The sequence below is a fragment of the Vespula pensylvanica genome, chromosome 5 (genome assembly GCF_014466175.1).
Source record: "Vespula pensylvanica isolate Volc-1 chromosome 5, ASM1446617v1, whole genome shotgun sequence".
Classification (NCBI taxonomy): Eukaryota; Metazoa; Arthropoda; class Insecta; order Hymenoptera; family Vespidae; genus Vespula; species Vespula pensylvanica.
The window spans coordinates 3,719,836-3,735,279 of record NC_057689.1 but is presented as its reverse complement, the minus strand read 5'-3'; the positions used below and the strand labels follow the sequence as shown (position 1 = coordinate 3,735,279).

Here is a 15,444-nt window from a genome sequence, read left to right as displayed (position 1 = left end):
CTTTTTATTTATTTTGCATCCGTACTCAGTAAGCTATTCATTAAACAGTGACGGGCTGAAAATAATATTAGTCAATATCGTTGATGATTAAACAAGTTATTTTTTCAAAATTTGAATGTTATCAGAGAAGAAAAAATACAATGGAAATGATGTAGTAATAATTTAATAAGTCACAATAAAATTTTGTTTACATGGAGAAAGTTTATTTATATGCTTTAAAAGAATTAATTAGGAACTTAAATGTAATTTATTTATACTAAATGTAATATATTGATATTCATTATTGGATATCATTATTATTATCATTATTATCTTGTCATATTAATCTATTAATAATTTTAATCAATAAACTTATACGTGTAAGAGCTCTTTTTTATCATTTAAATAAAATACATCGAAGCCCATATTCGTTTTTCATATATTAAATATAATTAATGGAAGGTAAGAGAGACGGGCGGATAGAGACAAAGAGAAAGAAAAAGAGAGAAAAAAGAAGTTATGTGATTTTTTGCGTGATGTTGTTGGATTTATGTTTTGAATTCTCTATCCTGAACACTATATCATCGTACGATTTCACGGATGATTGAGCTAAAATTTTCTCTATAGGATGAAGCTTCGTTTGAAGAATTTCCGTGGCTTGCTCACTGATTTCCTTCCAGGCGAACTCAATGTCCTTTTCTTGACATAATCGACTGGATATACAAAACCGTATGATATATTTTTCACATAACGATGCAATAATAACGTAAATACGTTTTCGCTCGGTCAAGCGAGTAAGAAGTTCTTTCGTCCAATTGTTATCTCCCTGAAATAAAAAAAAAAAAAAAAAAAAAAAAAAAAAAAAAAAAGAAACAATAAAACGAAATGTTAAACGTTTAATACTCAAATATGCGAAAAATTTGTAATTACAAGATTTTAGAAATTTTTAGATAGAGGATTATTATGTTAGCAGAATAATAGTATTTAATAAGTGCACCGAAGTATAACACACGATATTTTTAATAGAAAAATAATAAGAAACGAATGCGTGTTTTTTTTTTTTTTGTTACGAGTTAACAAGACAAATTTAGATCGAGAGAAAGGTAGAAGAAATATAAAGAAGAAGAAACTGGAACATATTTTATACCTTCAACCTAAAACAGATTAGAGCCATGGAATTCGTAACGAGTTCAAATCTTTCATCGGATTCGACGTAATCAGCGAATTTTTGTGCCAACGATATACTATTCCTTATGTGTCGTTGCATTCCTTCTATCCCATAAAGACGTAAAACGAACCAAAGCTTTAAAGAACGAAAACGACGTCCTAATGATATTTGCCAATGCTGTAAAAGAGATGTAATGTAATTGCATTGTTAAAAATTCGTATACGAAGTTAAGATAATATTTCAAGAAGAAACATACTCTATAATCAGGAGCGAGACCTTCTTTATCGTATGCCAGATAAATTCTATTAACGCTGAGTGATTCAATGAGATATTTGGAATTTTTTACCCTTTAAAATACGTTATTCATTAGTTTATTGTTTTCCTTTTATTCTTTTGCTTTTTTTCTTTTTCTTTTTAATTATATTTTGTTAATATTTCTTTGTTGTAATAAAAATCAAAATACAAGGTATAATTTGCTCGTTAATTCCAATATACGTACCACATTGCTGAACAATCAAAGTTAAGGAGCAACCATTTGTGGCAATTGACGTTAAAAGAATCTGCATATTGAACACCGGCCATCAAGTGTCGATATTCAGGACAAATAAAAGCTGCACCTAAATAAATGCAAAAAGTTAACTAAAGAGTAGTGTGATTCGTATATGTCAATTGATCGATAAATCGAACAATAGAAGCGCTTAAACAACGAAAATAATTGTAGATTATATACGAACCGGCATATGCGGCATCGATGTGAAGCCATATTTCGTATTGATTACAAATTGGTCCTATTTCTTCTAAATTATCGAAGGCGCAAGTACCGGTTGTACCTAATGTCACGCAAACGTAACAAGGTATAAGACCGTCTTTTAAATCTTTTTCAATTGCTCGTAATAATGTTTCCCCACGGAGACTACAATTGTCCGTAGGTAAAAGTTTCATTTGTACAGAAGTTAAAAGTCCTGCCTTTTCAACGGACGAGTTTGCCTGATCTAAATAATACGAAAGATATAAGTACATACAATTCTTTGTTTTACTTATTAAATTCGATTAATTATCGACATAATCAATAAACGTAATAACGTGCATGTGAAGTGATATAACGTATGATAAAATTATAATCATAATAAACTTGAATGAAAATCGTACGATCACATTACCTGAACTATAAGCTACTAATTTGGATTGAATTATGTGTTCGTCCCAATCTGGATGAATGCTTTTTATACGTCGAACCTTTCGATCTTTGGCTGCTATTAAACAGATCATCGTAGTTTCACTGGCGGAACCCTAAGTATAATTAAAAAGGAATTTGTATATTTGTGACAATTGAAATCGTTAATAAAAATTAATTTGTTTTATTTATAAATTAAAGCTGATCATTAATAATCAATAAGTTCATACAACGGCTCGTTGGTCTAGGGGTATGATTCTCGCTTAGGGTGCGAGAGGTCCCGGGTTCAAATCCCGGACGAGCCCGACATTTTTTTTTTCTTTTTTTTTTATCCAATTTTTCTTAAAACAATATATTCATTTAGATTTGTTTCTTGCATGCATTTTGTTTTGCTCTTGTACGTATAAATAATATTTAATTATACTTTCGTTACACTTATATTTATTTTCTTAAGTTATATGAATGCTTCTTTGTTGCAATCAATGATATTCTTTTTTCTTTTTTTTTTCATCGTTAGAATTTACAACAAGGAAAATTCAATGATCATTGTATGAGAAATTATATAAATTTTACTTTTTTAAGATAAGAAAGTCAAATTTTAGATAATTTTACGAAATGTCAAGGTAAACATTACGTAACACATATTTCCTAATAGAGCTACTAATGTAATTTGATGATTAGATTAGTCAGTTATTATTTTAATTACTTTTAATATTCTTATTTATTGCAGCAATAGTTTAAAAAAAGAAGATTATATTAATGAAACTACTTATTTTAGTTATCATTTAGGAAATGATTAAATTTTTTTTTGGTATCTATTTGAAATGGTATTAATCCGATGAAAAATTTGCTGCTCATTTAAATACCTGTATAACACCTCCTCCGGATCCATTGCCGCAATTTAAGAATTCGGATGGTAGATTTAACATTTTTCCAAGCCAATTTAATGTTATAACTTCTAATTCGGTAAAGGCGGGCGAACATATCCAAGAAAATCCAACACCTCCAATTCCGGCGCATAGAAGTTCACCAATGATGGATGCATACGATTGGGAAGAAGGATAATACGCGTAGAAATTAGGCGAATTCCAATGGGTTATCTAACGTGATATTAAAAAAGGCAAAAACAAAATACAAATGTAAAAAAGAAATGATCGTTTTTTATCTTTCTCTTTTGTATGAGGATAACGGAAAGGAGGATAGAGAAAGGGAGGGATCAATCGACATGAATACGTTATCGCTTTTAAATATGTTTAAAGAACGATAAATAAGAACGTGCTTATGTATTATATAGGTCTTACCCCAGGCATGATCACTCTTTCAATATCTTTGAAAACCTCTTGCCAAGTCTCTGCTTCTTTAGGTGCTTCTTCCGGTATCAATTGACTGAGATATCCTGGTTCAACATTCGGAAGAACAGGTCTATCTCTCAATGTTTCCATATAATTTACGATAAAATCCATGGAGGCTTTACCAAAATCAAGAAAATCCTTAACGTCCATGTTTGCGTTCCTTTTTTTTCACTTGAATAAACTCGATTATTCGATATTTTATACTTAAGATCTTGACAATGAAACTGAACGAGGATGATCGATTTATGGACTACTGATCGATTTATAGAGATTGCGTTTTGAATATTTTTTAATTTTTAATTTCTTTTTCTTTGCCTTTTTTTGTTTCACTCTAAAAAATTTATTAACCGACACGTCGATTGATTTTGTAAAAAATCTCTATACAAGTCAACAAATACGTATTAGACCGTTGATCTACTGTATATATGTACTTTTATCGATGAGACTTCTGTCGATGTAATGTCACTCGTCTCGCATAGGCATTTCGAAGCACACGTGTCGAACCGAGAACGATCTTTTAAGAAATGACTTCTCTTCAAGATTGCCGTGATAAATGCTTACACATAAGAAACTTTCTCTTACTTTCTCCTCAATTATTCAAGATATTGGTTTATCTGTAATAACAAAACGTTCGTGAAAACATCTCTTTTTCATATTCTTCTGTTTTTTTATTTTTTTATTTTTTTTTTTTTTTTTTTAATTTTTTAAATCTATTTTGATCGTAATATTAAGGTTAATGATCGGTTAAATAAAAAGGAAAGAAAGAAAGAAAGAAGAAAAGAAAAAAGAGGAAATCAACTTTTCATAATAAAAACAAATAAAATGTGTATATTTTATCGTATTCATAAAAAATTTAACAATATACAATGTGCTTTATGATTTTTAACTCATCTGATTATATTTATATTATCAATATATTTTATTTTATTATTATATTATATTGATTATCTTTTTTCTTTTCTTTCTTTTTTTTTTTCTTGAATATTTTTGATTTGTTACATATAGATGATGTTGATAAAATACTTAATTGATCAAAATTGTTAAAATACACGGTTCATCAATGATAATATGACGAACAGTTACATACGTACATTGTAGCATGAGTATCAAGACCATTACTTTCCTTTTTTACGAACAAAAAATATTGCAAGAGTATAATCGTAACGGTATTTTACTATGTCCTTCGGTTTTAAATAACCGGAAAGAATGTATTAGACCATGAAGATATTTCGTTTGTTGTTATATAAAAAGAAAGATATTGGATAAAGAGAAAAAAAGAATTTATCATACGTAGATATATATTTATTGCTTATTATCATATATGTTAGTATTATTATAAAAAAATAATTAATATGAAAAAGAATTGTGTTTATTCTTGATACTTTAAAAATTATTGAAAGAAGTTTGTAATTATTGTAACAATATATATATACATATTTAAACAACAATGTATGTATGCTTGTATGATGTATGTATATGAGTATGAGTACTGTTTATATAATTATAATAAAACTCGATTTGATAATCGATATCGACTTATATTAATAAATATGTTTATCGAAAAATTTATTAGAATGAATATGTAATTCATTCGAACACGTAGATTTAGCAATTGATATAATAATTTGATTAAGAAAACTAAGAAAATTAATACTATATAAAATTCGTAAAGCCGAAACTAATTTAATTCTTTATGTTTATTTTTGTTTGGTCCTTTTTTTCCTTTTTATTTGTAAATTAACATAAATATATTTGTCAGCAATTTTTTAAGATTTCTCGTGTCGTCGAGATTTGTTGCTGTTAAATTCATTGATTTTTTTAAATTTCGAAATATGCGGAACAACTAGAGATGGAATAAATTGTAGACTTTCACACATTACAAGTATGATTTGACACAGAAAAAAAAGAAGGACAAAAAAGAAAAAGAGGAAGAAAAGACAAGAAACACTTTTGTCCAGTTATAAACTTACCGTTAGCGCGATAAATATTTTTCCTTCTAATAATAATTAATGCAATTATCAATATTGCACAATTGTCCTCATTCCGAAGGAATTTAACATACTGTAACGACAATATGTTCACTACTCGTTATATACCTCTGGCTTCCTAGACTTTTTTTAAAAATTCGGTCGGTTGTAAAATTACGTATTGCTTCTGTATGTACTTCCTCCTACTCCTTTTTCTTTGTTTTTTTCTAATTCCTAGTTACTACGCTAATAACCTTGACTAAAGCTTTATCGCCATTGAAATAATAATGAGGAATTATCTTTGTTTTTTCTTATATTCTGAATAATTTCCAAGAAATAATACTTTATACAAATATTTTGTTTATTTTATGCAAATATTTCGTTTAGAGTACAACCAAATCCAGACAATTTTTTTATCACGTATTTCCTTGATTTTTATCGAATTCTGTATAGAAATAATGTATAGAAATTCTGTACAGAAATAAGCAATTTTTGCTTATTTCCATTTAGAAATTTTTTGAATATACATTTGATAACGAGGAGTGATTTTTTCAAGATACATGAATAATATTAACAAAAACTTTCCTATTGTTGTTTCAGTAGGGAACAAGGCTTATAAAAGAAAAACCTCTTCCGATCTTTTTTTATGAAATTGTAATTCTTAATTCCATTATTTTTTATATAGATTTGGCCTTTCGCAATTAATACCTTCTAATAATATGATACCGTTTTTTGTAGAAAGTAATAGTTTTAAAAACGATTAAAAAATTAAAAAGTAAAAAGAATAAACAAAAAAGAAGATATTGCTTTAATATTCTAAGTAGTCTATGTCTACGTATATCTCACTCGTTATAATAACATATGAATTACGATAATAATTATTTATAAAGGATTCCTTAATAAATTATTATAAAATAAGAAATTTAAGAAAAAAAGGAAAAAAATTACATATTCAACGGGCTCGTCCGGGATTTGAACCCGGGACCTCTCGCACCCGAAGCGAGAATCATACCCCTAGACCAACGAGCCATTTAAAACGCATATTTCTATTCTATAGATTTGTTTTTATTATATATATACTTAATTTTATATTTGAATGATAATATATTATTTACAAATAATATTAGATAGACAAATTTACTTAATTCTAAACAGTACCCGAAACTTTATAGATGGGTTGACAGTTTTTGGGTAACATTAAAAATCAATTAATCTTTTCTACCTGGATAACAAATACTATTAAAAAAAGAAAAAAGAAATAAATTTTCGAAGAACAATTACTAACTACTGAGCTATTTTTTTTTTCTTAAATATATATTCTGTGAGTCATGATACTTATATAATACCGTATAACATCATTAATTGTTAAAAAATCGTTAACGTATATATATATATATATACATACATACGAACAGAAAACACAAATATACGAATCAAGGTCATAGTTGCATATATTTATTTAATAAATCGATGATTTAATATAAATATTGTACTGTTCAGAGCTGGAAAGTAGTTTCCTGGAACGATAGTAGTAATAAGCTACTCTGGAATCTTTATTATTCGATTCTCACGATACACTCCGACTATATAGACTATATAGTACTAAATAAAACTATATAGAGCTTATATTGTTCCAGAAAAAAAATCGTTTTGTTCAGTTACTAAGTAATTTTTTGTCATTCAAGATTATGCCAATGCTTTATTCGTCGTTCACTTTATCTTATTTATTCTAAATAAATATTATTCATTCTGTACGTCATTATTGACCTTCTATTTAATTGTTAACTTGTAACTGTTTTTTATGCAAAAAGCAGAATAGAGCCGAAAATTCATGCACTATAAGCCGTCTTCTTTTATTTTGACCAATTAAATTCGCATTTTTTTCGCGATACTTCTTTTAAGCTCTGAACATTTTTAAATAAATTATTTTGAAATAGAAATTGTACATTTGTTGTACAAAGAATTATATATATATTTATATATTATTGCATGAAAGAAATTTTATTTCCAAAGTGTATTGTACTAAGTGAAGAAATGGGGGCGTAGCTCAGATGGTAGAGCGCTCGCTTAGCATGCGAGAGGTACCGGGATCGATACCCGGCGCCTCCATATTCCATTGGTTTTTTTTTTTCTTTTTCATATATTCTTTGTAAAAATAGAAAATAATTTTTTAAAAAATTATTTTTCACTTTTATGAACGTCGAATTTATTTTTTCTATTTATAAATGATAATGTTAACAAAAAATATTTTTTGTTTTTATGATTTTTATAATATATTTATCTACAATATTTAATTATGTGTAAATAAAATATAAAAGATATTTTTATTATTAATTTTAACACATTGCAGGCACCATCGGCGCCGTGGCTTAGTTGGTTAAAGCGCCTGTCTAGTAAACAGGAGATCGAGGGTTCGAATCCCTCCGGGGCCTTGTAAAATAAAATATTTTTTTTTCAATTCATAATTTTTTTCTATTTTCTATAAACTTATTATATGAAACATATCTTCTTTTTGTGTATATTTTATTATGAAAAATTATTTTTTTATTGGTCGCTTATATATGTACAAAATTATACATTTATGTCTTACATAGGTTAATATTCAACTGGTATATTTATAGGTTATTACGACTTCTTAGATTGGCAGTACTGTCGGAAACTATTCTGAAGATTTCTGCATCATCTTTAGAAAAGGAAAGGAGGTTGACGGCTGTTTATGATAAGTTTTTTTTATATTGAGAAGAAATTCATATATTGTGTTTGTGCATGGAAAAACAAGTTCATTTTGCGATTATCTATCAGAATAGATTTGTATTATGCTAGGAATAATGTCTTATAAAAATTGAATCATTATCATTTTAGTATTGACCGCACCCCGCTGACGTTTTTCGTTAAATTGTACGGATATATTGTATTATATTATATTTATTACTTATATCAACTTATATATAGGTACATATATATACATACATAGTATTAAAAAAATGACAGTGGTGCATAATCTGGGTGTTGATGTTATAAGTTATCATGCTTGGAACAAAGACAGAACAGGTATGTCTAGATAATATTTGAGATGTAAAATAGATTTCTATTCAATTGTTTTTCTTTACAGAAGTAGCAGTATGTCCAAATAATAATGAAATTCAAATTTACAAGCATTCTTCTTCAGGATGGAAATTACTTGATACATTACAAGAACATGATATGCATATTATGGGTGTAGATTGGGCGCCTCGTACTAATCGCATTGTTACCTGTTCAGCAGATAAGAATGCATATGTTTGGACACAAGGGAAAGATGGGAAATGGAATCCTGCTTGGGTTTTATTAAGAATAAATCGGGCAGCCACTTGTGTAAAATGGTCTCCTTTAGGTATATTATTATATTTTCAATTGTTTATTTCTTGAGATGATATTTCTTTTATTTACTTTTCCGATTAATCTTCTTTTTGTAGAAAATAAATTTGCTGTTGGTTCTGGAGGCAGGGTAATAGCAGTTTGTTACTTTGTATCAGAAAATAATTGGTGGCTCTGTAAACACATAAAGCGTCCTTTAAGATCAACTGTAACAACAGTTGATTGGCATCCAGATAATAAAGTTTTGGTTGCTGGATCAACGGATTATAAAGTTCGAGTATTCAGTGCTTTCATTAGTGATATGGAAGATGCACCAGGAACGTGTGCTTGGGGAACAAGTAATACATTGGGCACATTGCTTGCCGAATTCCCTAATACAAATAATGGAGGTATTTCTGCTCGCAGAATTATTGATTGCTAACTTAAAATACTTGTTGCTTTTACATAGATGTTGCATTTTTGTTAGGTGGTTGGATACATTCGGTTGCATTTAGCCAATGTGGCAATAAAATTTGCTGGGTAGCACATAATTCGTCTATATGCGTCGCAGACGCTACAAGGGGCAATGTAGTTTATAGGCTTTATACCGAACATTTACCATTTTTAAGCTGCATTTGGGTGGGTCCCAATTCCATTGTGGCCACGGTAATCCAGTCAAAACAAAAATGTGAACAACATATACCATAATAACCCAGATTAGAAATGATACATTTTTTTCTTAGGGACACAGTTGTATGCCCATGTTATATTCTGTGGATGACAATGGACAAATTTATTTTGTATCGAAATTAGATAATATGCAAAAAAAAGAAACTGCTGGATTGTCTGCCATGAGAAAATTCCAGTCCTTAGATCGTCAAGCACGAAATGATTCTAATGACAATGCATTAGATAGCATTCATCAAAACACGATTAACTGTGTTCGTCAAGTATCAGATAATGAATTTAGTACAAGTAGCCTAGATGGCCAGTTGGTTATTTGGGATTTGAAGGTATCATATCATATTTCAAGCAATACGCATAATTAACTAAATATGTAAATAATAACGTTTTTCCATAATAATTTTAATGTTGCTTTTTGTGTATAATTATGAGATATTTATAAAAAATGAAATAACAGTTGTATTCTCTTTTATTTTATAGTCTTTGGAAAATTCCATTGCTGGACTGAAGATAGTTTAAGGAATCCTTTTTTTTACAAAACCAAGGTTAAAGCTATATGAAATTGAAGAGTGTATAATATTGAAATAAATCGTACATTAATCCTGCTAATTTTATTCTTGCTCCTGTTCAATTGAAAACTTTAATATGCGATATAAAATACATGAAAGTGTGTTGTAAAGTGCATTATCAAAAAGCAATAAACAAATAACAAATACGGTTATTATTGATATAATAGTATTATTGATTTATTATCGATATTGATTAAAAATATTTTATTGATTACGTACGTGATAATTTGTTAAAAGATAAATAAAAAAATAAGAAGGGGAAGTAGAGTTGAATTACTTACATAAAAAAAAATATTATAAGTTGTAATAAAAAAGTGATAAAGAAAGGGAAGAAAAAAAACGGTATAAAGAAATTCCAAATTGATTAAAACATAAGATTTACATATATACATTATAAAAAAAAAAACATATTGATTAGTTTTGAATGTAAATAAATTACTTTTTTATTTCTCCTTTAATTAGTCATATGTTCTAGAATTTTTAATAAATTTCTCTAGTTTAAAATCTATCTTGAGAAAATGTAATCAATGGCCGCGTTATAATATCCTACATAACTTTGTAGGCTATGGTTATTGTCAGTTACAATGCATTGAACATGGCGGAACTCACGGACCAGCCAGTGGATAGCCATGTCTCGTGTAAAATTTTGATTATCGGAGGGGGCATGGCCGGATTGTCTGCTGCAAATCATTTACTGAAAAATAGTGAAACAGACTTTCTTATTGTTGAAGCAAGAGGACGTATAGGTGGCCGAATTATAGCAACACAAATTGGTATGGTTGAATTAACCTCTATCTTAATGTACGTTGACAATCAATAAAGTCTTTTACTTCTATATAAATTTGTTATTTGAACTAATTTTGAATATCGATTTTTACAATTGCATAAGCGAAATTATTATTCACAATAAGTATGAATGTTTCATTTGATTATATCGTTGCATACTAGGTCAAATATATTGTTTTTCTCTCTTACTAAATAATACTAACTTTCATTACATTTGTCAATTTTGTAACAATATATTACTATTGTTATGTAGATCTTATTGGTAATATACATATTTATAAAATAACATTGCAATGTATACTTTTGAATATATTTCCAGGTATAATAAACTCCTTGATCTTTTATTTTCTCATACTTATATTACTTTTATATTTTTTTAATTTAGGTAATGAAAAAATTGAACTTGGAGCAAACTGGATTCATGGAGTTTTGGGAAATCCTCTTTTTGAAATAGCAATGGCAAATGGATTGGTAGATATTATAAATATTCCCAAACCACATAAAGTTATAGCTGTTATGGAAGATGGAAAACAATTACCATTTCCAATTTTACAAGAAATATATGAAGCCTATGTGTGTTTTTTAAGACGTTGTGAAGAATATTTCTTAAGTGCTTATAATCCACCAGATGGTATAAATAGTGTTGGAGCACATGTGGCACTTGAAACTGATATATATTTGTCATCTTTACCAGTTGAACAAAGAAGAATAAGACAGTTACTTTTTGATTGTTTGCTTAAGAGAGAAACTTGTATTACTGGCTGTGATAATATGGAAGAGGTTGATCTTATGGAAATGGGATCTTATGCTGAACTACAAGGTGGTAATATCAGTCTTCGAAATGGATATAGTGCAATATTGGAGCCAATTACAAAACATATACCAAAGAACTGTATACTTACTAAACACGTTGTTACTAAAATTAGGTAAATTATTAGATCCCTTTTATCATTAATATATATATATATATATATATATATATATATATATATATATATATAGAATCTATTTTTATAATTTGTATATTGCAAAATTTTTATAAATATTTATTTAATAGAGTTCTAGTTGACTTTAAATATCTTTTTCTTTTTTAAATAAGAAAGCAATGTTTACTTTAGTTTTGTTATACTATTAATTCTTTATATTTTATTTTAAATATAAAATTTATATATATTTTTTAAGAATATTATGGATAAATATATGTAGGATCGTATTTTTTATTATTAATTATAAGAGAAATTATTAACATTGCTTTTTCATTGGCTTTGTAATGATTTTATATTATATATTTTTTTAAATGATCTTTTTCTAATTTAATATTTGTGTTTATTCTTAAGCAATAAAAATGCTTATATTATGTTAAATATTATACATGCAATAATTTCAATGAAATTATTTATAAAAGTCAAAATATGTTTATATACTAATCATAATTACAGATGGCAAAAACAGGAATGTGAGAATGAAACATCTGATGTAACAACAAATAGCTCTAGTAGAAATAAGGTTATAGAAATTCAGTGTGAAAATGGAAGAATGATAACTGCAGAACATATAATATGTACATTGCCTTTAGGAGTTCTTAAAAAAAAGGCTAATGATATTTTTGAGCCGCCCTTACCAGATTATAAACTCCAAGCAATAAATAGACTTATGTTTGGTACTGTAGATAAAATATTTTTAGAATATGAAAGGCCTTTTTTAAATCCTGAAATATCTGAAGTTGTGTTTCTTTGGGATGATAGAGGATTGTCAGAAGACGACAGACAAGATTTAAGTAAAACATGGTTTAGAAAAATATATTCTTTTATTAAAATATCAGATACACTTCTTCTTGGTTGGATATCAGGAAAGGCTGCAGAATATATGGAACAATTAAGTACAACTGAGGTTTCAGAAGTATGTACATCGATTTTAAGACGATTTTTAAACGATCCGTTTGTACCAACTCCAAAGCATTGCTTGCGTACTACTTGGCACTCTCAGCCATTTACATGTGGTTCTTATACATCTATGGCTGTTGGTGCAAGTCAAGTAGATATTAAGAATCTAGCTGAACCATTGATATTGCAAGATCAGCCTTCCAAAATTATGATAACATTTGCTGGTGAACACACACATTCTTCGTTTTATAGTACTGTACATGGTGCATATTTAACAGGCCGTACTGCAGCTCAATTGTTACTCGAATCAAGAAGAAGTGAACAAAATCATATAAGTCTTAGTTGTGAAAATACTAGTGATCTTAGCTCATGGATTCAAGGAATATCTTTAACTTAAAATTTGAACTATATATATACATACATACATACATACATACATATATATATATACATACACATATACATATATATATATACACATATACATATATATATACATATATGTGCATATATATATATATATATATATATATATATGGTATTTTGTTTCCAGACAAGAGCATTTTGTGTATTGCTTGAAAAAAGTAATCAATACTTAGCCATTTATGATGAAAATGGATCGCTTAATCTAATACTTCGAAAAAAGAGTAATTATATAAAATAACAATCTTAGTTATAATTCTAATCTATGTGCATGTTAAACAATTTTTAAAAAGATATAATTTTTAATTATCAGAATTATCTTTCTTAACAAATTATACTTTTTAGCATTTATTAAATTATTTAAAAAGATGCATGTCATGTTTTTCTTAAAAAAGAGTGTTATGTTTTGTTTGTGCTGTATAAATGAAAGAAAAGTGATGTATTTAAAAAAAAATAAATTGTAGAGCGCATTATGACTGATTTAGGAATATTATGCACAATGTACATTTTACTAATTTAAAATCTGTTATTGATGCTTGTCAGAAAATTTTTTCTCAATCATCTGTTTTTCCTTCAAATAATAGTATTTTGTAATGATAGCTTTTATATAACTAAACGAGTGAGCACATTTTATTTCGAACTATTTAAATGACGTGCTCGTTATTAATACTGTATGTATGTACAATTGATATAGCATTTTTATTTTATTAGTAAATTGATTTAAGAAATTAATATATTACAGTAATTCTTAAAGTATTAAAGATCACCATTGTAAACTTAACAGCGTAATTTATCATTGTAAATGTTCGTTTTATAATAGTTTTTATTTTCATTAAATTTATTTCTGTATCCATGCCAATTCGCTTTTGAACGGTATTAAAAGATTGAAAAGTCTCTAAAAGAAAATTGCATTTTCACAGTATATATGTGTGTATATATATATATATATATATGCACATATAAATTAATATAAATTAATCTTAATGATACACAATTTCACTATAGAAAATTTTGTGCCATATTGTGTTCCTTTTTATTGTGCCTATATTTGTAATAGAATAAACAAGATATAAAATGTAACACTTAAAAATTGCAAAAAGAGACGAACAAACAGTTGTCAGGCGCAAACAATTTTGGCGAACACGAAATTGCTATATTTCATTAAATCTCAAATCATGATTAATTTTTATGAAATAATGTAAATTTAATTAAATATCACGTACTGTATATATAATAAAAAAAAGATTATTTATAATATTTTTATTTTATTTCTCTTATATGTATATGCTTTAAAACAGTTACGAATATGAAATATGAAAATATATATTCGCGTATCAACGATTGTTTAAGATAAATAATAATTATAGAAAAAGCAGACTGAATTTATAATCGAGAACATGATATTTGATGCAAGTATATTCCAAATCTACTCGGTTTTTTGTATTATCTATCTCGTTGATAAAAAATCGATTATAAACATGCAGATTTGGAATAAATATTTTTAAAATATTACTGAAATAATTATTATAAAATTTACAGTCTTCATCACTTATACATACTGTTTATACGATATAAAAATAAGAGCAAACAAATACGGAGAACAAAGTTCTATATTATGAATTTATGATAATTTCATTTATATAGAAAAAATTAATTAAAGTACTTGAATATTTTAAAAATAAAAGCATTTATATTTAATAGGTAACTTACCGACTGATAATAATGTACCGACAACTATTATTTCTAAAGTGTAATTACATTATAAGCGTAAAAATATTTATTACATAACATTTGTAATTTATGTAATGAACATATAGGATCAATAAAGAATTTTTCTTTCAATATATATATGTGTAAATTAGTTTGTATTCCCTCCTCATACATATATACAATAGCAAATTTACCTTTCAAAAGAAATTATGCACACCACCCATGGGTCTATTATATGACTCAACTACGATACCTGATTTGCTGAAAAAATTTTTTCGGAACCAATGACCTGTGTTTTGAAACACAGGAGCTATATCTTCATAGGGATTGGCGTGATTTCGCGTGCCACTTCTTCGCATATCATGTGATCCTAGTACAAAACTCGATTTGCGGGAAAAATTCGAGCATAGTGT

At 27.3% G+C, this 15,444-nt stretch overlaps 3 protein-coding genes and 4 non-coding genes across 8 annotated transcripts; 5 read left to right on the top strand and 2 right to left on the bottom strand.

Moving 5' to 3' along the window:
- Window positions 1–340: 340 nt before the first annotated feature.
- LOC122629286 (aromatic-L-amino-acid decarboxylase-like) lies at window positions 341–3,930 on the bottom strand. Its single transcript, XM_043812552.1, has 8 exons — window positions 3,623–3,930; window positions 3,188–3,421; window positions 2,308–2,437; window positions 1,882–2,139; window positions 1,647–1,764; window positions 1,404–1,494; window positions 1,127–1,324; window positions 341–805 (listed from the first exon to the last, which is right to left on the bottom strand). The coding sequence occupies exons 1-8, from the start codon at window positions 3,821–3,823 to the stop codon at window positions 497–499; spliced, it is 1,539 nt and encodes a 512-aa protein (XP_043668487.1). The 5' UTR covers window positions 3,824–3,930; the 3' UTR covers window positions 341–496.
- Trnap-agg lies at window positions 2,555–2,626 on the top strand. Its single transcript has one exon. It is a non-coding gene; the product is annotated as a tRNA-Pro (tRNA).
- A 2,667-nt stretch (window positions 3,931–6,597) lies between the features above and the next one.
- Window positions 6,598–6,669, bottom strand: Trnap-cgg. The gene has a single exon. It is a non-coding gene; the product is annotated as a tRNA-Pro (tRNA).
- Window positions 6,670–7,676: 1,007 nt separating this feature from the next.
- On the top strand, window positions 7,677–7,749 carry Trnaa-agc. Its single transcript has one exon. It is a non-coding gene; the product is annotated as a tRNA-Ala (tRNA).
- A 249-nt stretch (window positions 7,750–7,998) lies between these two features.
- On the top strand, window positions 7,999–8,072 carry Trnat-agu. Its single transcript has one exon. It is a non-coding gene; the product is annotated as a tRNA-Thr (tRNA).
- Window positions 8,073–8,170: 98 nt separating this feature from the next.
- LOC122629294 (actin-related protein 2/3 complex subunit 1A-A) lies at window positions 8,171–10,269 on the top strand. The gene is made up of 6 exons (XM_043812576.1): window positions 8,171–8,691; window positions 8,753–9,013; window positions 9,096–9,386; window positions 9,464–9,642; window positions 9,720–9,989; window positions 10,141–10,269. The coding sequence occupies exons 1-6, from the start codon at window positions 8,625–8,627 to the stop codon at window positions 10,177–10,179; spliced, it is 1,107 nt and encodes a 368-aa protein (XP_043668511.1). The 5' UTR covers window positions 8,171–8,624; the 3' UTR covers window positions 10,180–10,269.
- Window positions 10,270–10,714: 445 nt separating this feature from the next.
- LOC122629285 (peroxisomal N(1)-acetyl-spermine/spermidine oxidase) lies at window positions 10,715–13,375 on the top strand. 2 transcript variants are annotated; one of them, XM_043812549.1, is made up of 3 exons: window positions 10,715–11,002; window positions 11,401–11,941; window positions 12,455–13,375. In XM_043812549.1, exons 1-3 carry the CDS (start codon window positions 10,795–10,797, stop codon window positions 13,293–13,295), a joined length of 1,590 nt encoding a protein of 529 aa, XP_043668484.1. In that variant the 5' UTR covers window positions 10,715–10,794; the 3' UTR covers window positions 13,296–13,375. The 2 variants fall into 2 exon arrangements, with proteins under 2 accessions (XP_043668484.1, XP_043668485.1); XM_043812550.1 differs by having other exon boundaries at window positions 10,898–11,030.
- Window positions 13,376–15,444: the final 2,069 nt, after the last annotated feature.